The 21,803-nt window shown below is 42.3% G+C and overlaps 2 protein-coding genes across 3 annotated transcripts in view; one reads left to right on the top strand and one right to left on the bottom strand.

Annotated features, from left to right (window-relative positions):
• XRN2 (5'-3' exoribonuclease 2) overlaps positions 1–13,852 on the top strand; it is a 66,604-nt gene extending 52,752 nt beyond the window's left edge. For both annotated transcript variants that reach the window (XM_068986740.1, XM_068986741.1), the window contains exons 28-30: positions 5,972–6,035; positions 10,814–10,952; positions 13,336–13,852. In XM_068986740.1, coding sequence (XP_068842841.1) covers positions 5,972–6,035; positions 10,814–10,952; positions 13,336–13,401 — 269 coding nt within the window. In that variant the 3' untranslated portion in view covers positions 13,402–13,852. The remainder of the gene's footprint in view (positions 1–5,971; positions 6,036–10,813; positions 10,953–13,335) is intronic.
• A 6,186-nt stretch (positions 13,853–20,038) lies between these two features.
• On the bottom strand, positions 20,039–21,479 carry NKX2-4 (NK2 homeobox 4). The gene is made up of 2 exons (XM_068987835.1): positions 21,038–21,479; positions 20,039–20,640 (listed from the first exon to the last, which is right to left on the bottom strand). Exons 1-2 carry the CDS (start codon positions 21,477–21,479, stop codon positions 20,039–20,041), a joined length of 1,044 nt encoding a protein of 347 aa, XP_068843936.1.
• Between the last annotated feature and the right edge of the window lie 324 nt (positions 21,480–21,803).

A 21,803-nucleotide genomic window follows, 5' to 3' on the forward strand; every position in this document is an offset into this window, starting at 1 on the left:
TGCATTCCGGGTTTGATGTCCTTTTTTCAAATATACATCAAAGTGAATACAGCCACGACGATAACAAGCTTTTTCATGGACCTCTAATAAACCATCTTTTATATCACCTGTGATATGCAACACACTTGGGAAGTATTACCCAGGTCAGTAGTTCTAATCAGGGCATCACAGACCCAAATGAGAATCTATATAAGTGGGCCTAGTTCGATTCCTGGTCAGGGAACTAGATCTCACATGTTGCAACTAAACATCCCACATACCCCAACGAAGATGGAAGATCCCACATACCCCAACGAAGATGGAAGATCCCACATGCTGCAGCTAAGATCTGGTACAGCCAAAATAAGATAAATAAAATTTTTAAAATAAAAATTAAAAATAGGAAATAGGCTTTGTAGAGTAGGGATTCACTTTGAGCAAGAAACAGGTGGCCCTCCCTGCCTGGTGACTTGTAAACATCATTTTCCTGTTGCTTGCTTGTATATATATAAAGAGTTGATTTTTGAATATTGACTGACAGTGTCACTAAAATTCATTTACTCTGAAGTCTTGTCTGTTTGTTCTTTCGGATTTTGCCCCTTTCATTCATGTCATCTGTGAGTAGTGACAGTTTTATGTATTCATTTTCTGATCTTAATGCCTTTGGTCTTTTTTACTTTATTGCACTACCCAGGACCTCTAGTGTGATTCAACATAAGTGGTGATGCTGGGCATCCTTGTTTCATTCCCAGTCTTCAGGGGAAGACTTGTAATATTTCACCATTAAATATGATATTGGCTATAATTTAATTTTTAGGTGAATTTTTAATTTATATTTTAAGAATTAAAAAATTTTAATGTATAGATAACCTTTGTTAGGTTGGAGGAGTTTCCTTCTATTCCTTGTTTCTAGTGGGTATTGGATTTTATCAACTGCTTTTCCTCCATTTCTTGAGGTGGTAATGTTTGTTTCTTTGTTTTATATTTTTTCTCCTTCTGTTACATGGTGAATGACACAGACTGATTTTTGACTGTTACACTAACCTGGCATTACTGGAATGAGCCTAATGTTGAATTATCCGTGTGTGTGTGTGTGTGTGTGTGTGTGTGTGTGTGTGTGTGTTAGCATTTTGTGGGATATTGATTCATGTCTATGATTTGAGAGATGAGTTTACAGCTTCACACATTCTGGGCTCATAAAACAAGTTAAAAAGTGTTCCCTACATTTTTATTTCTCTAGTAAGGGTTACTGTGAGATTGTTGTCATGTCTTAATCCTTCCAAGAATTCAGTGGTTTGTGTGAGTCTCTTTTTTTGCAAGAGCTTTTTAAAGCTTCTCAAAGGAGAAAAGTGCACAGTTACATCTCATTTCTAGAAGTACAACTCGGTTGTGGAAAGGCTTGGTGGTGGTTCTGGTTAAGGAGAGAGGCGAAAGTCTGCACTCATCTGTGGTCACACTTGTACAATAAGCACAGACAAATGCTATAGCTGTCAGGAAAGGAAATTCCATGTCCTGCGAAGTTTCACCAGTACTCTTCACACATAGCTCAACATAAGATTTGGCTTTTCTTCTTTCTTTTTTTTTTTTTAAGTTTACTGTCATTAAGATTTTTTGGCATATTTATCTCATGGCCTCTTGTGACCTCTCAATTTCTATTTATGCAGACAGGCTTAATCCCTACATGTATGCCAACCAGTCTGTCTGTCCATCCATCCATCCGTCCATCAGTATCTCTCTATATATTTCCTGTCTGATTTGTATCTGATCCTTTACATTTTCATATCTTTTTTGAATACCAAGTGCTTTAGGGTGGCGATACCCTTTTAAGAAGAGCAGTGATAAGATCTTTTCTTATTTTCTCCCCATGAGTCTGTGTTGTCAAGACCCTCACTCCCAGAGTGCATGTGTGAAGTGTGCTTGTTTCCTCTCCTATGTTAATTAGATGTGTGTATTCTAAACTTCAAAAATACTGAAAGTAGTATGCAGATCCTCAGTCTTGCCTCCTGGAGATCCTGAGCTTCTGAGTCTCGGGTTGAGGAGGCAGCTCTCCCGGTGCTTCTGACATAAAATAACATGAGACTCACCTCAGCCAACAGCGCAAGTGCACGTGGACTGTGGCGTGGTGTGGTGTGGTGGGCGTGGTCCTGGCTTCCCCTCCACCCCTCGGCAGCCTGTGACCTCAGGCAGGCTTTGATCAGGACTCAGCGCTGTTTCATTTCTGAAATGGTACAGAGAACACCCATCTCACAAAATTCCATGGCAGATGAGTTTAAGTTATTAAGTACTTGAACCAGTACCTGGCACATGGTATGTGCTATAAAAGTATTAAGTGATAAATGATCCTCTATATAGCGTTCCTCTCTATAGAATTTTGAACTTTAAGTTTTGGTTAGAAATAGTTGTAGTAAAATTGAAATCTAAACTGGTTAGTCAGTCTTTTAAAATATTTGTAGTATCATAGCTGTTTCTTCATGTGGTGCTGAGTTCCATCAAGGAGAGCCACTGGTCACAGAGCCAGTTTCTGTCAAGTGTCTGCTGCAGGTGTCTCAGTGTTGGTCTTTGATTTGTCTTTGATGTGTCAGTTTTTGGCTGATGGGTGATTGTCCGGGGACTGTTGGAGTCAAGTGCAGCCTTGAGTGCTCGGCATGAATAAAGGATTCGCTTCTGCAGCCTGGAGAACGTGGCATGTCACTTCTCTTCATTTCATGTAAACTTGTCAATTATCTGCATTTGAAAAGTGATTTTTGATTAGTGGCAATCAGTAAACATGGAATCTTTTCTGTGATTGCCACGGTGATTAGGTAAATTGTCACTTGAGGAGCTGTTGGTAGAGCCTTGGTTTCTGTGGCTGTAGATCGCTAGAAAACGGATGTGTTTTTAAAGATCACGGGGAAAAATTAGCTCTCATTTTTTTTCTCTCTTGTGCTTCTACCTTTCTGAAGTGCAGTTCAGTAGCTCAGAATTTTTTTTCCCCCTCTCTAATGGATCTTCTGTCAGAGCCATACAAATGAATGATAGTAAGTTTGTTTTACATTCTACTTCATTACTTCTCAGCCAGGATTTCTGCTTTATGAACACTGAAGGGCCATATATATTGTTCAGAGCCACATGAAGAGATTTGTTTAAAGGTAGCCTTGAAGTTTGTCAATCCTCTTTAGTTTTCTTCTTTGATGGAGAGCAAGAGGTATTTTAATAGTCGTGTGATGGAATTTTTAAAAGTCTTATAAAATTTGCTTAGGTTTTTAACAAAAAATGATAGTTTTTGCATGTGCTGAGTTTGGAAAGAAGATTGTCTTGGTGGTAAGAAATAGTGAACGAGAAACAGAGAGGAAAGCACCTGGCATACCAGAGTTGGTGGGGTAGGAACTCCGGCCTCTTTCCTGGTCTGCCTCTCCAAAGAAAACATTTGTGCGCTGTGAACTTTACGTTCTAGTTCTCCTTAGAAATATTGGTGTGCTTAATCTAACAACGTGGCATATTCGGATGTAGTGAATAATCTAGGATGTTGAGGGCTTTCCCTCTACTTACAGTTGTTCCTGGGAGGAGATACACCTGCTTTTTTTCCTACCTTTATTTTTCATAAAACCTTAGGATAAACATTTCTGAAGGCTTTTCTTAATGTGAGTGTATTTTTTAAGTTATCTTCATTCAATTCTCCTTGTATAAGGGGGCAGTCCCGTGGAGAGTGCATACTCTGCGATGACACTGTGTATAAAGAGACACCATGCAACCCGAATCGCAGAATTAAGTCTGTTAAAAAGGAGGCCTGTTTCTGGGCTGACCACAGTGATTTTGGAACATGTGAAGTACAGAGTTAGGGATCCGAATGAAATTTACTGTATTTCTTTTGATCTCTTTTTAAATTATTAATTCAATTTTTGGCTGTACTGATTCTTCCTTGCTGCATGGGCTTCTCACTGCAGTGGCTTCGCTTGTTGCAGAGCGCAGGTGAGCTTCAGTAGTTGCGGTTCCCAGGCTCTCAGGCACAGGCTTATAGTTGTGGCCCATGGGCTTAGCTGTTCCATGGTGATGTTTCTTATATTAGCTAACTTTGTTTAAATAAGACGCTAAACTATAATGGTTCTGGGAATATTTTACAAGTTTTCACAAACTTAAGTTTGGTACAATATCTGAATAGTTATGGACTACAAGTTTAACAAAGTAATGCTCAGAAAAAGTGGCCCAAGTGTTGGTTTTACTGTTGGTAGATTCCCTTTTCGTAATTCATTGAAAATCATAGTGTTTTGGGGTATGTGTATTTTAGATTTCTCTATAGGAATAAACCACACGGATGAAATGATTGCTGTCTTATAAGAAGTTCTGGTTTTACCTCCTCTGATTTAGATTTCCTGATGGTGCGTAGTGATTCAGACATCACTCCGGGCCGAACTAGGGTTCCTGGCCCTGCTTCCTGTGAATTGTGGGGTGATGAACTTCCTGAGTTTCCATTCAGGTCTGAATATATCTAATGACCACAGAGAAACATCATCGGCATTGTTCCCGGTTTGACTGCTACTAATTTGGTTTTTAGGGCTTCCCGGGAGGCTCGGTGGTAAGTGCCAGTGCAGGAGATGCAGGTTCAACCCCTTGGTTGGGAAGATCCCCTGGAGAAGGAAATGGCAACCCATTCCAGTGTTCTTACCTGGAGAATCCCATGGACAGAGGAGCTGGTGGGCTACAGTCCATAGGGTCACAAAGAGTCGGACACAGCTGAGCAACTAAACAACAGTTTGGTTTTAAAGAGATGACAGGGAGGCATGATTCACATTGACTGGAAATGCATCCCTCTTTCAGTTTGGAATGGCAAGCTGCTTGGGAGTGATGGAGGTGAAGGCCTCACGCACGCATGCGCCGTTGGCCCGGGACTGGGCGGCTCCCCTAGGCTGGTTTGTCCACCTCGGAGGCTTTTTTTGGGCCAGCACCTTGGCCATGTTGCTTCCAAAGCGGAAACAGCCAGGTGCCTTTACTTGTTCCTGATTCTCCTTGGCAGGAGGTTTTAAAGCACCGTTCTACTTCTCTTTCTTTTTCTCCTCTAGTAAACCCAGATTGCATCTTTTTGGTTGCTAACCAGAGATAAGCTTTCCTTTCTTCTTTCCTTTAAGAAAGTAATTTTGAAAAGCATGTTTCTAGTTTGTGTTTCTATTAAAATGTGAGCTTGAATACATTATGGTAAGCCTTGTTGTCCTTGGGCCTTGGGAGTCTGGAGGCCTTACTGTCCTCACACGGAGACCTCATTAGACAACTCCTGGAACAGCTGGTCACACTCAGACCCTGCCAGAGGTGGCTGAGGTGGCCGAGACTGGGGGCCAGAGCAGTGGATAGTTGATACCAACTGTGGGCCTCGCCGGGGGTGCCCTGCACCCCATTTACACAGAGGGTGGCAGCCACTTACCTGTTCCTTGTCATTCATTCAGTGTTCCCAGCTTCGCTTCATGTTAGGGGAAGAGGTTTGACTGTCAGAAAACAGCAGGGAAGTAGGTGATCCCTTGTGAGCACGTCCTCTGGCCTGTTTTGGAGAGACTGTGCTGTCTGAGTCCTGTCGGCACAGCTCAGAAAGTCAGGGTGCTTTCCGGTTGACATGTTTAAGGGTCAGATTTTAGACTTTCTATTAAAGTTACTATTTGTTCAGTTTTTGTTTATGGATAAAGCCAAAATACCATCGTTTTGCACAGCACTTAAAATATGAATGTAAAATACATACATATGTCTTTGCATACACGTGCACACAGCAAGGGAGAGAGAAACGTGTGAGTTTAATGAGAAAGCCTTCTAAAACTAAAAGCTATGTTTTCTTATCAAAGGAGAAATAATTTTGAGCTTGTTGATTTCATATCTTTTCACTTTTCCATGGTGTGTATTTATGCTAGTTATCATATTCGGTCTCAATTTTTCCCAAGAATTGTTAATTATAATATATGTGGGTAGCTGAATAATAATTACTTTTCAAAAAAAGAAAAGTCTGCTGTTTAATCCTTTCCTGTTTATCTTCCAGATATGAGGCCCCAGGACTCCTGGCGAGGTCCCCCTCCCCTTTTTCAGCAGCAAAGATTTGACAGGTAATACTAAAGCAGACATGAGTTTTCAGTAATTTTTCACACCAGTATTTGAGGTTTGGGCTTTCTCTGTAGTATGAAATGTACTTTCTCCCCTCTAAAGAATTTCTCTTGAGCTTGTTCTTTAGGAAAATACGTGGTTAACACACTGAAGTAAAAGATTCATATTTATATAGTTTCCTCCTTTTCTTGGTTCGTAGCCTTTACTTTATTGATGCTTTTGAGGTGCCCTGAAAAATGCAACACAGAGAGCTTAAAATTGTATTAGGTTTTGGTCAGGCTAAACAAATTTCTTTTTAGAAGAGTTGTGCAGCTTAATGAGGCATAACTAATGGGGTTCCACTTTTATCATTTCTTTGCCGGCAACACAGTGTCAGTACAGACCAACCATTGATTCTTGCTGCAGACCTCTTGAAGTCCTAATCAGCTTCTTTGGTACAACTTTTTCAGGGTTGACAAGCTTATTGTAGTGCAGTGTCACTGTAGGTCAGTAGTTATTAGTTGCCACTGAAAACAGTTTCTTCAACTACTTAAGACTGAACTGAATTAAACGCAGAAGGGACTCAGAAGAGGATTATGGGATCTGCAGTCTAATAAGTACCACCGACGAGGAAGAATGTGACATGGTTTAATAACAAGGGATGTTTGACATGTGTTCTTTCATTGATAAGTTGTGCTCGCCTAAGTCAGGTGGTCTCTGCACGACAAGGCAGCCAGGCATGTTATGAATAATTATATTAACATCTGAAGAAAATTTTTAAGGGCAGCTTTAAAGTCTGTCGTCTCATGCTGGTCTTGCCCGCATCAGTAAATGCTGAGACGAGTTTAAGCCTCCTAGCACGGCTTCCTTCTTTGCCTTCCCAGTCATGATCTGATCTGTTTGCCTCTCCTCTACCGTTTTAGCAGTCTGATCTGTTCACATCTGAAATGAATGAAGTGTTATTTGAACAAGGTTATAACCTCTACCCCCTTTAAGAAAGTTCTTTTTTTAGAGACTCCAAAACCTCATTTCATTATTTTCTTCAAGAAGATAAAAGAAATTATGTTATTCAATTGTTGATTAATAGTATCAGCAACTTAGTGCAAGCTGCATTCTAATTTGGAACAGCTGCTCTTGCCTGTGTTTACGTTCTGCTTTCAGTGTGAGTGCTCAGGGCACATGTATGTGCCACTTCAGTATCCTCAGCGTGGCACCATCGCCACACTAAATGAGTGAGGGGTGAATTTTTCTAAATACATATTATCACATTCACACTGATCTTTCCTTAGATAACCTTCTTCTGCAGAACGTTTGTCACGTTTGCTGTTTAAGATTTGGTTTCCCCACTTTGTTGCTTGCTTTTTCCCGTGTTATTAAATACTCACCGATATTAATAATCACCAAAGTGCCAGCACTGTGCTAATAACATGCTTTTAGAAACATGAATTCATTTATTCCTCCTGTCGCCCCTTTGAAGTAGATGTTATTACTTTTACAGATGAGGAAACTGAAGCCCACACAGTTCAGTAGCTTATCTGAGGTCTCTCTTCCATACCGTTCTTTACCAAGAAACTTTTCACCCAAGCAAAACTCATTGGAAAACTGGCTGTGAGCATCCTGTCCCGTGAAGCCACAGGGACTTCAGAGAAGTCCTTCCCCTTCTGAGGCACCCTTTCTTCAGTCCTACACCTTTCCTTCCCTCTCCACATTAAGCCCCCTAAGATCGTCACTTATGTCCTGACATCCATGGGGTTTTCTTTGATCTATGATCTGTGCCCTAGTCAAGTTGGTATCTTCTTGATTGACTCTGTGAACCCAACAGATTTGAGGTGTGTTCTGTATGAGTTTTGGTGTACTTTCAGTCAGAAACTAAAACCGTGCCATAAGGCAGAAGTTACATGTGAGCTTAATAGAATTCTTTTTTATGTCTTAGAGTGTGGTCATTTAAGAAACACACTGTTTATTCTTAAAGAAAACAGAGTTTGAATTTAGCCTCCTAAATGTCTCCATTAGCCAGCCTTTCAGCAGATACATCACTCATTTCTGTAGCCTGTGTCAGTCTAACCTTGCTGACCTTACGTGACATAGAGAACATACAAACTCACTTTGACTTTGCTGAGATGTTACAACTGGCAAGTAGAATTCTTACTAGAACCAGATTTCACTGATCATTAGTTCAGTACTTTTCCACTGCACTGTTAAGTATTTGGTTGAGAACCCTAATAGAGAAGAAAATTTTTTAAGTGTACTTTTTTATTTTTAACATAAACTACCCTGTTCCTTGAATTAATTCCTACTTTGAGATAGTATTTATAATTCATATATTCATTTCACTTAAATTACAACAGGAGCACCCCACTCCCACCTTTGCCTCCCCCCAAAAGGACAATCTGATGGTGTCCTCATGATAGCCGTCATCATGATGTGATCGAGGTCCAGCTCGTGCCTCCTCCCCTGGGTGCTGCCCTATTGTCTAGGTCCTTACCAGTGGGGGAGTCTCTTTTCTGGCCATATCTTATCCAAAGTGGCCATTTAGTTTTTTAACTTAATGGGCACTAAGCTCAGTTGTAGATTTTTAAAAGCTGATTTGTCATATACATATATATGTGTGTGTGTATTTATAAATTTAAAATATCCCAATGAGTAGTATATAATTATGTCATACTGCCAGCTACTTTCCAAAACAGTAATTCAGAAACTTAAGAATATTGTTGCCATCCACGGTGCGGAATGCCTCAAATAAGTTGCCTCAATCAATAGCTACTCATTTAAAAAAATGTGTGTCAGCCTCAGCACTTCCGTCTCATATTTAGAATGTATTTTCCAGGGCAGATTTCAGTTTGTAAAAGTGTTTGCAAACTGATATAATTAGTATAGAAATATGATTAACTTATGTATAATAAAGGCCTTTCTGCCACTACCAAGCAGAAGAGGGTAGTTCATACATGTTCCGCTTACATGACTCTTTCCATTTAATTAATTATATTTGTAACTATTTGATTAAATTATTATTTTTATATTTTTGTCAAAAACCATTTCAGGTAATCATTTTAAACCAAAAGGAGAACCTTGTGCTTCCCAAAAAGAGAACTTTGTGCTTCTGCATTGTGGCCTTGTTCTTGTCTTTAGGTCATAAAATAATGTAGAAGTGCATTTATAATGTATTTTAGCCATGCCAGCTGATTTTCCTGAAACTCAGTTGACTGAGTTTCACTGTTGTAAAACTGTAGAGAAAACATGAGCTGTGTGTGAAACAAGCAGGTTTTGCATTAATGGCCCAATTTTCATGAGCCTCCTTGGTCACAGCACGAAGCTTAACTGCTCAGTCCTGCAGAAACTGGAAGAGACTGTGTCTTCTCTGCAAACAGAGCTATTCCTGCTTCACAGTTGAGCCATTCTCACTGAAATATATTTATATTAGTGAATTCAAAAATAATTAAAAGCCCCAAATATATGCATATTCTTTCTGAGGTATAGATCTTTCAGTTTATTTCGACTCACAGCAGATTATATTATTAGAGTTCTGGTCCCACCACTGTGAAGAATAGCACTGGCCTTTCTAGAATTCTTTAGAGAGCAGTTCTTGGAGACATCACACAAAAATAGTTTTCTTTGCTGGTTTTGTGTTTTTTTAAAGGGCAAGCTCCAAGTGAAGGAAGGAGAGTGGGGGTGGAGAGGATGGATTCAGGCTTGAATAGCTGTGAGAAGAATGCATTACCCAGTGAGCCCAGCTTTGGGCTTTCCCCCGCTAAGACCTAGGCAGTGAGATTCATATGCTGATGTGGTCATAGCTAATACCAGCTACTCAGTGTGTTAGCAAATTTCAGGTTTTCTTATAGTTTCTCCCAATGTCTTGTAACAGCCCCCAAAGCTTCCACTGCTGAAATACACTGGGGAATTTTGCTACTGTTTATTCTTGGTAGTGACTGTTGAATAAAATGGAAGTTGAGGAAAATACCTCAAGAAAGCTGTGTCATACAGGGTGATTGCCTTTAGAGGGTAAATCTTTGCTACACTGTTTATGTGACAGCTTTAAATTGTTATGATTTTATACTTCATACCTGTTGTTTTGTATCTGCAGAGTTAAAATAGGCACTTGAAAACAATTAAAACATTTCTTTTGACCAGTAATCCGGGCCAGCAAACTGGGTTATAATAGCTTTTGAATCTGTGTTCCCATGTAAACTGTACACCAAATGCCAGTCAGTCCATGCCAATTAGTGCTCATGTTGCTAGGTCACCATGGTCAATTGAAAGCCGCATCAATAGAACTTGAAAAGGTTTCCTCCCGATCAGACCTTCTGACATATTGAGCAGAATAATGGATGGGAAAAAACAGCCAAGTCCCCTACTCTAGATTCAAAATACTCAGCAGTAAGAATTCATTTGCAGCGTGCAATTAACTAGAAAGAATAGACTCGAAGAACGAGCCTGGACATTTTTAAAAATAAAGCTTCATTCTCTTGTCTCATGCATGTTTACTCTTTGGATAGCATCTTAAAATGTAGCCAACTTGGTGATGTTGGGTCCAAAACTTGAGTGACTAAAAAGGAAACTTTACAATTGAAGATGAACAGTTTTTTTTTTTTTTGTAAGTCATATCTTTCTGATTCAACTGACTTTTAAACAAATGCTGATATTTCATGAAATATGTTACACTACACTTGCTGTGAGGGACCTAAAGGCCACTCTGATCTTATATATCCCATATGACAAATCCAGGCACATTGGATTGTCCCAAATTTGGAAATGATACCTGTGAGATTTTGACCTTTAACGTAAATGTGATGCTTTTCCACAGAGGTGTTGGGGCTGAACCTCTGCTACCGTGGAACCGGATGCTCCAAACCCAAAATGCAGCCTTCCAGCCAAACCAGTACCAGATGCTAGCTGGGCCGGGCGGGTATCCACCCAGACGTGATGATCGTGGAGGGAGACAGGTGATGAATGTGGTGTGGGCTTTGGGGTGGAAAGCTTCCTGCTCACTTTGTCCTAACTGTACCTCTTGGGACTCAGTGGTTGGTCCTAACCATACCTCTTGGGACTCAATGGTTGGTTGGTTGGTTTAAAATACCTCTGTCAGTACTGTTAAGAGTAGCTCAGTTGCCCTTGGATCTTTCATTAAAAATGTTTATGGGATGAGTATCTGCCTCACTAAATAGGTTGTACTTTGAAGATGCTGAAGAATTTTCAGACCAAAAGCCCCTTTAATCACAGCAGTCCAATATTTAGCACAAATATGGTTCAGCACCAAAACATAGTTTTCTCTTTATGATGTTGCTTTTTGTTTTATTAGAAACTAGATCTCTCAAAAGGAATGGTGATTTTATAGAAGCTGAAAGTAATCTCTCACCTTTTCAGCTGTTACCTTTATTCCCCTTAGGAGTTTTCTGTCTTGATTTATCTGTTGTGTCTTCATGGGATGAAATCTTTCCTAATTTCCCACTTTTTTTTTTTTTTTAACTAAATTTAAACCAGCTATATATTGAATGAGTATAGTAATTCCTAGACAAATTCAGTAAGAGGAAGCTTTATTTCCTTCTCTTTATAACATGCAGTTGTAGCAACATTTAAGCCTGAGGTCTGTTTGCCTCAGTCTGTCCCTCAGCCATTTGACACCCTGGCTAGTATTTACATGCTCTTTAATTCAGTGCTTGCCAGAAAGCAGGGTCTGAATGCAGTGATTCAGAGTGTGTAGTATTCATGGAGTTGGCACCTGCAGTGATGTGAAGTGGTTATTAAATTGCTTACCTTGTGTTACCTCAGCCTTTTGCAGTGCTTCAAATATTAATTTTCTAATTCAAGTTCTTGCCATGTGTCCCTTTGTCCTGACAACTGAGAAGAATCTCCGGCCAGCTAAGAAAAATCTTTTCTTCATACTTTTTTTGTTGTACTCTTAAAAGTCTCAGTTCACTTTATAAGAAAATAACCATCTTAGTTGTCCTTTGAGAGAATTTTGTAACAGTTCTTTAGACATATAATATTACTTTACATACATACTGTCTGCCCAGAATCTCTACAGATGCTATATATCAGCAGGTTCTTTAGGTCGAGACTATGCTGCTAGAGTCAGGGTGACACCAGGCAACCGAAACAGTGAATATTATTGAAAGGAAGGTGTACCTGCAACTAGAAGTTGCTCTGGAGAAATTTGAGTCCTGTCCCCTCATTTTCCAAGTCAGGAATTGAAACCTCAGATCTCCAGTTATTCAGCAGCAGAGCTGGGGGTGCCTGTCAACTTCTGACCCCAGTTCAGTGGCTCTCTTGCCGCCTTTAAAGGAGACCCTCCCTTTAGAGGAGCTTTCTGCTGTTCCAGGAGGTATAATTGTTATTCACTCAGGAGATCTAAATCGTTTAGGACCTTCTGGAAATACATGTCTTGTTCAGCCTTTTTTCTGCAGAGATTTCTTTTTCAGTTAGAATTTTGAAGCACTATTAAATTGTAGAAGTTCACTGTTAAAACCAGTAAAATTATGCTTTCAGTATATTTTTAGTGGAGAACTAGTAAAGTGCTCTGAGCTTCAGTATGGGGAAAGGGGTCCATTTCAGAATCCTCCCTAGAAATGAGGAGTTGTAATGGCAGACACATCACATTTATCTTTAGGTTGTACTGAAATGGTGTTTGGAAGCATACTAGGAAGTGTTATGAAAGTTCCCTGTAATTGATTATGTAATAACCTAATGTGGTCTACTATTATTTATAGCTAAACAAACAAAAATGCCTAAAATTAATAGTTCATTAGGAGAAGGCAATGGCAACCCACTGCAGTACTCTTGCCTGGAAAATCCTGTGGACGGAGGAGCCTGGTAGGCTGCAGTCCACAGGGTCGCACAGAGTCGGACACGACTGAAGCGACTTAGCAGCAGCAGGCTTCAGCTGAGGCAGCAATCTCCTGCCTTCGTTAAGCAAAATGGCTTTCCTAGTCTAATATGTCTGAGGATGACATGGGCACCTTCCTACAATGTGGCCTGAAATACCATGGGGATGGGGGAGGGGCTGGTGGTGGGCGAGACTGACAAGTGTTTTACACGAGACACTTAACTGTCCTTCATCTGTGTACATTTTAAGGAATTTCTTATGTGCTTGTTAAGGCTGAGTTGGTTATTTGTCAGTGATAGCATTTATGCTAATTTCCACTCGCGTGCAGCTTTGGAAAAGGCTGAAAACCAAATACACGTGTTTATGGAGACCGTCCATATGATATACCTATGAGAAATAGTCCCTTTCTTTTTGGTGTGTTTTTCCATCGAGAAGTAAGATTAATTTCTTTGCAGGAGGATTAATCCACAAAGTAAACTTTTGCTTTTTTTTTTTCCCTTCAGGGATATCCCAGAGAAGGAAGGAAATACCCTTTGCCACCACCCTCAGGAAGATACAGTTGGAATTAGGCTTTTGTAAAGCTTTCCCAGATCCTTTCATCATTCTACAGTTTTATGCTATTTGTGGAAAGATTTCTTTCTCAAGTAGTAGTTTTTAATAAAACTACAGTACTTTGTGTATTTCTTTTAACTGTATATTTCTACTGATCCGATCTCACTGTTTTATGTTGCTTTCCAAAGATGTGTGTTGCATAATACAGTGGATCTGAATTTATTATTGCTTGTAAAACACATTTGATGGAATAGGAATACTGGTTTTTCATTATGGTTAAAAATCAAACCAGCTGTGGATTTCAAAACACAGTGTATTCTAGATCATCTAAGATCCATGCTGATTTTTAATGCACAAGAATTAAGTATGAACTCTAGCTGGAATCCTCAGCTAACTAGAGTGTATATTGTTCAGTATTTCTTTGGGAACATTTCATTGATGTACTTGTCATATGGAAATTTCTGGACTTTAGTAAAAAACAATGCAAAACTTAGAACTCTGGTCTCTTTTGTTGTTTTTCTTTTACAGTATTTAAACTTTGAAAATCTTGGCAAGTGTATGGTTTTTTTTAAATCAATATATCAGAATTTTCTACAATTAGATGTCAAAAGAAAATCAATGAAGAAGTAGATTTCAAGAGGATATGGTCAGAAAGACAACCCATCTGATTCATGTATGCCTTTCCACTACTAATTTGGCAACTTATAAAATCTTCGTGAGATTATCTACATTTTACAAATTTCATGCATATTTGTGCTGCAGTTTTAAAGATTTAAATCTTTGAGAATTCTCAAAGTTTGAGAAAAATCTTTGAGAAAAGTTCAGGGGGTGGTGATGAGTGAGAGAGGTAAGGAAGATTGTGGTATAAATAAACTTCTGGTTACAAAATAAATGAGTCATAGGATGAAATTTACAGCATGGAGATTATAATAATATTATTTTTGTATGGTGACAGAGGGTAACTAGATTTATTGTTGTGATCATTTTGTAATGTATAGAAATCTGGAATCAGTCTATGCCCCTGGAACGAACGCAGTGTTATAGGTCAGTTATACTTTAGTAGGGAAAAAAAAAAACACACAATGGAAGAACAGCAAGAAGAAAATTTGAAAAGTTTTGGACTTCCTTAATGGTCTAGTGATTAAGAATCTGCCAGCCAATGCAATTCCCAGTCCGAGAAGATTGCACATGCCACGGGGCAACTACGCCCCAGCACTGCAACTACTGAAGGCCACTTGCCCTAGAGCCTGTGCTCAACAACAAGGAAAACCCGCATATCACAACTGGAGAAACCCAGAGTGCAGCAATGAAGATCCAGCAATACAGCCAGAAATGAGTAAATACAGGATTTAAAAACGAAAACCTGAAAAGTTTAATTCCTAGCTAAATTGCCTATGCTCCTTGGTATATTTTTGCATTATTTCACAATAGATTCCAATTTGTACTCATTTTTTCCCTTGCTACTAAGTACACTAATTCCTTAAAAGTATGCTTGTAGGTCACACACAAGCACTTTCATATATGTTTTTCATTTTCCACAACAAATTTAGACATGTATGAAGACTTGTCCACTTTTCCATTCTAGCCTCAGATTGTAAAACAAGGTTTCTGTCTTTCTTTTGACATTTTTGCTTTAATATTCAACAAAGGCAACTTGTTAATCTTAAATCTACTCAGGAAAAATCCCACCTTAACCTTGGATAGGAAGGTATTTTGAAGCTATTGAGTTCATTGCTGCTGATGGGTGAATACAGCAGGGTTCTTTATTGTTGAGATAAAGAGTCTCTGCTGGGAATTAACCATTATATATTACCATCACAATACAGTGAAGGAATAATGCTGTTTATCTTCTGAGTATTAACAATGTGTAACACCTGAATCAAGTATTGCATATTCCAAAGGAGCCCATGTACATGTCTTAGGGTATACAGCTTCATAAGTACCCTATAGCCACGCTTTTAAAGGACCTAGATTTCTCAGATCTTTACTAGTTTAAGTTTTCATGATCGTATCTAAAGTAATTGTTTTTTACTTGGTTTTTTGCACCATTGCATGTAACTGATCAAAACACATTAAGTTTGAAAATGTTTTTAAGCGTTTTGAAGGCATCTAAGCCAAAGCCTGATGGGAAAATTAAGCCCCTAGCTTTCCTCCAGCAGGTGGTGAGCCCTCGCTTCCTTCTCTCTCCTTACTCTAATATCTCTTTCCAACCTGTCCCCACGTTTGAATCTTCCAGAAAAAGTCCCCGTTATTTCAACAAAGGCTTTTTAGAACTTTCAATGGCGCGTTTAAAGCTATAACTAGCCCCCTCCACACTCAGGAGTAAATAAAGCTAACGGGTCGATTTTGTGTAGTTTACTCCACCTTACTATGCTTGAGTAGGGCCAAGTTTTTCAAGGTCTCATGTTGAAGGTTTTTAAGCATTTAAGAACCTGGGAACAGCCCGACTTTATCGCGGCGCTGAGAGCCGGTGGTGAACGTGTCTTCAGGGTAAGGTCGAGGGCAGCACACGGCCATCCGTCCATCCCGGAACGCTGTCCGGCCGCGCGGCGTCGGGGAAGCAGGTGGGGAGGTGACCTGCAGGCTGACCCCGAGCCACAGCCGGGCGGGCGGCTCAGGGGGGCGCGCGTCGGCGGCATCATCACCTGGGTTCCCTGGGCCCCGCGCCGCAGCTTCGCCGCCCGCCAGCGTCGTCTCGGCTCCCCGCACGGATGCGATCATCGGCCCTGGAAGGAGGCAGCGGAAAGGGTCTTCTCCGAGGCTGCTGTTTTTTTCAGTTCTAAGCCTGAGGGTAAGTTAATTTCGCTTGGCTTGGAAATCAGAATGTAGTCGTTCTCCAACGTAACCTGGAAGCCGGGTTAGCAGACGGCGCGGTCCCGGGCGTGGCCTGCATCCGGCTCGTCCAGCCCCGCGGCTGCCTGGAGCAGACCCGCTAGCCTTCGGCCCGCGAGCGCCAAAACTAATCAACTAGCAAGCGGCCCATTCTCGGCGGATTTCTTCTCCACTCTGGGGGAGATGAATATCTGCATTGCTAGTTATCTGATACCGCATATATGGCACGAGGGCCAGAGGTAATAGGGTTTAATTAGTGTGTGTGAAATGGGAATGGAACCATTTACTACCGCAAAACAGTTTCTACAACTTAAACTTAGGCAACATTTGCGATTAAACTTTTATTAGAAATCACCTAAGCAACTACTGAAAGAGGTTACATGGAAATTTAGAAACTGAAATAAAAGGCATTTCATTCCAACGTTCTAAAGCAAAAACAAAGGAAACCAAAACACCTCTCTCAGAAGCTTCCAAACCTCCGTGCTCAAAAAATGACATAAAAGTGATCCTAAAATCACAAAGTGATCTCAATACTTACTGGAGAGAGCGACTCCTGACTTCAGGCCTTCTTTGAATCTTCTCCAGATGCTCACCAATTTTCACTAGCAGCAAAAGTCTACTTATTTAATTCATTTTTAATAAAATGTATCCTAGTGCCCTGTTTCATTGGATTTGAGCATGGCAAGTAGCAGTATTTTTAAAAACTGGACTTGAGTAATTAACATACGGAGTTTTATTCACATATTAACGTTAACGTTAAATAGTTGGGCGGTATCATTCATATTCTCAACTACATCTGAAACTTTTATCACCACTACACTGTGCATTATCTTATGCACAAATTCATATTTAAAAATCCAGTCATGGGTCTTTATGTGATTATGGTTCACAAACTTTAAAGTCTTTCTAAAAGTCATCATTACGAAATGCAGCTAACAAAGCAAGTCTTTGGAAGGTGCTTGCATTTAATGAACAGGATTCTGTCTCCGATTTGCTTTAAATTGAAAGTAAACAGTCAATAGCAGAATGGAGTTTGGACACATCTGTGTTGATAAAAGTCTGATTGACTTGTTCTGACTGTTAGGTTTTAGTGCTAAGCAAAGCCTCAAACAGAAGACAACTTGGGTTATACCCCCTCTTCCGTGTACAAAACACCCCTCTTGTATCTTTCAACATTGGGCGTGCATACACACACACACACAAACACACACACACAACTTCAATTTACATCCCAAAACAGATTTCAGAAAAGTACCTGCAATCTCCGCCGTTCCTCTCTGCAACTTGGATTCTGGACTTTGATTTCTGTGCCTCAACTGGGAAAAAATAGGTTAGAGTGTTGTAAAACCCCAAAAACCTTTAGGAAACTGTGACATCCGCAGTTAGCATTTCTCAAACCGAGTTTTGCTGTGGCCTCTGCTAAACTTTGGAGGGGCTTTGTTCCCACTTAGACCCTGCGCCAACCTCCCTCTTGGTTGTGAAGACACTTATCCACCTCTTCAGTTAATGAGTTTCACCTAGTCTGGCCGTTTGTGTTTTTATAAAAGATCTGCAAAGCACTAATTGCAAAAGAAGAAAAAAAAGCTTTTGTTTCACATTAATCAGAATGTGGAATTCTACAGTATAAACATTTTCTATTTTAATGTTTCAGAAGCAAACCTTATCTTAATTTCTGGATGTGCACACATAAACTCAGTACATTTCTGGGTGCAGAATGTTAAGCTTTCTGCGGCAATTACCTCTGGCTTGAGTCCCTTACTATTTAAAGGAACACTGAAAGGAAAAAGATATGCCTGTACCAAATACACTTTCAGAAAATATTGTATAAAGAAGGCTGTTTCTTTTTAATGGTCCTTTTGATTGATAGTTTAGTCTAAGGGATTTTTTTGTTCCAAAAATTATCAAGGGAAAAACTGTGCATGAAGATTTATTTTCTTTAAATATGTTACTCGGAACCCTTACTCCATAAGCTACTGTTTTTGTTAAGTATTGGGCTGTAAAAAAAAAAAAAATACAAACCATGTGAACTTTTATAACATGTTTTCTAGAAGCAGAATTTCAGAAGTTGAAGGAATCAATATAAAGAAGCATTTTAAGATCTGGCACATCAGTAATAGTTATGCTAGCCTGGCTAGCATTTTGAAAATCAATTTTATTAGTATGCAAAAACTCAAACTGGGAGAATTTTCTGAAAGTGTACTGCATCATTCTCATATTTTTTCTGCTCAAATTTAAAATGTGTTAAAAATCAGTTGTTATTTTACAAAAATGTATTCACAGCATTGATAAAGATTGATTCACTTGCTTTAGTGTTTTTTTCCTCTTTGTGAAAGGAACTGGAGTTTTTATTATTACTGTTTACTGTAGAAAATAAAGTGCAACTTTTAAAAACACTTTGCACAGTTCAGAAAAATACCCAAGCAATGAAATGAAATAAAATGTTTCACTACAAACTATAATTCTAAAATTTCAAATGTAGAAGAGGTTTAGGGTCTCTGGGAAATGTTTTGGTCATTTGTAAAACATGCATTATCCATGTTATGTCTTTAATTTTTCTTCATTTTATGAACTCACTTTCTCCAGCTTTCTTTTAGCATTTTTAATCTACTACCAGTTCTTTAAATCATGAATAAACTGAGCTGTGTTGTCACATCATGCCAACTATTTTAAAAAATAAAAAAAAGCCTACACAACACAGTGAAAAAGATCATTTGACATTTACCAAAAAAAGGAATTTAAAGATTCTTTTAAGTTATATTTAAATATCCTTTTGAAACATAGGAAATATAAATCAGCATATTAAAGAGTTAAATACATTATTTGTACAAGAAAACACCAACAAAATCGGTGTGTAACCCCTATTAACTTCTAAATATGAGAAAATAATAAATATTTTACTGATTCTTTACACACTGATTACCATTCAATTAGTCACCTTATTTTCTTCCTTCTTGACATGCTTTGAGATTAATTGATGTCTGTCTTAGCAATTTTGCTTGCTTGTTCTAGTGTTTTATCAAGGTACTTTAATTCAGATAATCAAATACCTTAGAAAGAGTAAATAACATGTCTGTAGAATAGGGTATAATTTATTTTGTCCGTTGATTTTGTGAGACCAGTTTCCATATAAAAAGTAGCTTACAATCTTTTCTTTTGATGAGCTGCATCTTAGGAGGAAAAGCCTCTTTTAGAATAATATACAAACACTCATTGCCAAATCATGATCAAAACATTTAAAAAACAGCATTAAGTTTAAAAGGTATATCAATTCCTATAAGCAATATTTTGATTACGTTTATTCCATTTCTCTAAATGGCAATAACTCCTCTGCAGTAATGTTGCTATGTGCATGATCCACCTTGAGCTACAATTCAATTTACTTTCCATCAAACATTAATGAAATTGCACTTAAGCGGGGGCAGGGGGAGCGGTGAGGGGGGGTTCGAAAATTAATCTCCCAAGGTAAGTTCCACTTCAAGAAGAAAACCTTGTTAAAGCTGGGTTGACTTTTAGAGCTACAAACACCACCTAAGTCTCCAACGTTTGAAACCCCGAGAGCTTTGGTTAGGAACGTGGTGGTGGATGTGGACTCGGCCGGCTTTTTACACAATTTAGGAACCTCCGGAAGGAGGAAATCACCTCAAAGCCTCCCGGCCGGGGCGATCTCAGGATTCGATCCTGGGGCTTGTCGCGTCCCCACCCGCAGCGGAGGCCCGGCGCCCGCCCCTCTCCGCGATCCGTCCGTTCTCTCGCGAGCCGCGGCCCCGCCGTCAGCGCGAGCAGACCCTCGGGCGGCGGCGGGACCCCCGGCCAGCCGCGCCGTCACCACGTCCGGCCGTAGAGCAGGTTGCCGCCCAGCGCGCCGCCGCCGTAGTCCCCCGCCGCCGCCGCGTCCAGCCCCGCCAGGCCTGCCCCCGCCCCGTGCAGCGCGGGCGGGCTGGGCGACAGCTCCTCCAGCTCCGGCGTCGGCGCGGGCGGCTGCGGGCCTGCCTGGGGCGTCGGCGTGGCCGCGCCGTTTTGGCAGGGCTTGCCGTCCTTGACCAGCACCGGCACGGCCACGCGGCGCGGCGACGGCGGCGGCGGCGGGCCCAGGCCAGCCTCCTGCTGCAGCTGCTGCGCCGCCTTGTCCTTGGCCTGGCGCTTCATCTTGTAGCGGTGGTTCTGGAACCAGATCTTCACCTGCGTGGGCGTCAGGTGGATCATGCTGGCCAGGTGCTCGCGCTCTGGCGCCGACAGGTACTTCTGCTGCTTGAAGCGCCGCTCCAGCTCGTACACCTGCGCCTGCGAGAACAGCACGCGGCGCTTCCTCCGAGGCGCCGCCGCAGCGTGCAGAGGTGCCAGCGACTTGGCCGTGTCCGCTATGCCCGTCAGCGACCCCATGGCGGCCACGTTCACGCCCGCCGACGGCCCCATGAACCTGGAGACTGGGGAGGGGCCCAAGGGGAAGAGCGGTCAGCAACCGCCGCCCAGCTCTCTTCACACGGCGGCGGCCGCGACGCCGGCAGGGCCAGCTGGGTCCCAGAACGCCCCGCGCGCTCAGGGTCCCAGGGTCCCAAGAAGCCCCGCGCGCTCAGTGTGTCAGGGTCCCAGGACACCCCGCGCGCTCAGTGTGTCAGGGTCCCAGGACGCCCCGCGCGCTTGGGGTCCCGGGGTCCCGGGGTCCCAGGGTCCCAGGACGCCCCGCGCGCTCAGTGTCTCAGGGCCCCAGGACACCCCGCGCACCCCAAGCCGGATTCCCAAGCGCTCCCCGCGCGCCGGGCTGCGGCGGGGAACGCCCGCGCCGTCCTCGGCCCTCAGTCCCGCGCTCCTCGCCCCGCTCACTTGACGAGTAGCGCGGGTCCGGGTTGGCGCCGTACCAGCCGGTGGCCGCGGCGGCCGCGCCGCCCCGCACGCCGTCTGTGTAGGCGGGCAGCTCGCCCACGTTGCCCAGGCCGCCGTTGCAATAGCCGCCCACGGCGCCGTGCGGGAACTGCGAGACGCCGGGCGGCATGTGGTAGGTGGCGGCCGCCGCCGCTGCAGCCGCCGCCGCTGCCGCCGCCGCCGCGTTGTGGCCCGCCATGGCGTGCGGGGGCTGCATGCCCGCCGCGGCCGCCGCCTGCGAGGAGGACCCGGGCGGCGGCGCGCGGTAGGCTGCCCCCAGGGGTGCCCCCAGGCCGGGCGGCGTGCCGTCCATGGCGCCGCCGAACTTCTTGTAGGTCTCCTCGATGGGGCTCAGGATGTCGGACACGGAGAAGGGCGTCGTGTGCTTGGGGCTCAACGACATGGCTCAGCGGGCGGCCAGGTAGGGGGGCCCGGGGCGCGCGCGGGTCGCCGCCACCTCGGCCGCGGCGGCTGCGCCTGTGACCAGGAGTCGGCGGCGCGGCGAGCCCCCCGAGCTGCGGGATCTGGGGTTTATTTTAGTCCGGCGCCGGGTTTACGACAGACTCGGGGGCGGAGCAACATCCCAAACGAGCAAACAATGGTCCTTGACATCTTTTTTCTCTCGCCAACACCCCCACCCCACCCCCACTCCCCATAGAGGAGGCAAAAAAAGTAAAGGGGGCAGTTGGATGTTTCTTGAAAGGATCACCCCCTTCGCTTTCTCCAT

The sequence above is a fragment of the Capricornis sumatraensis genome, chromosome 15, assembly GCF_032405125.1.
Source record: "Capricornis sumatraensis isolate serow.1 chromosome 15, serow.2, whole genome shotgun sequence".
NCBI lineage: Eukaryota > Metazoa > Chordata > Mammalia > Artiodactyla > Bovidae > Capricornis > Capricornis sumatraensis.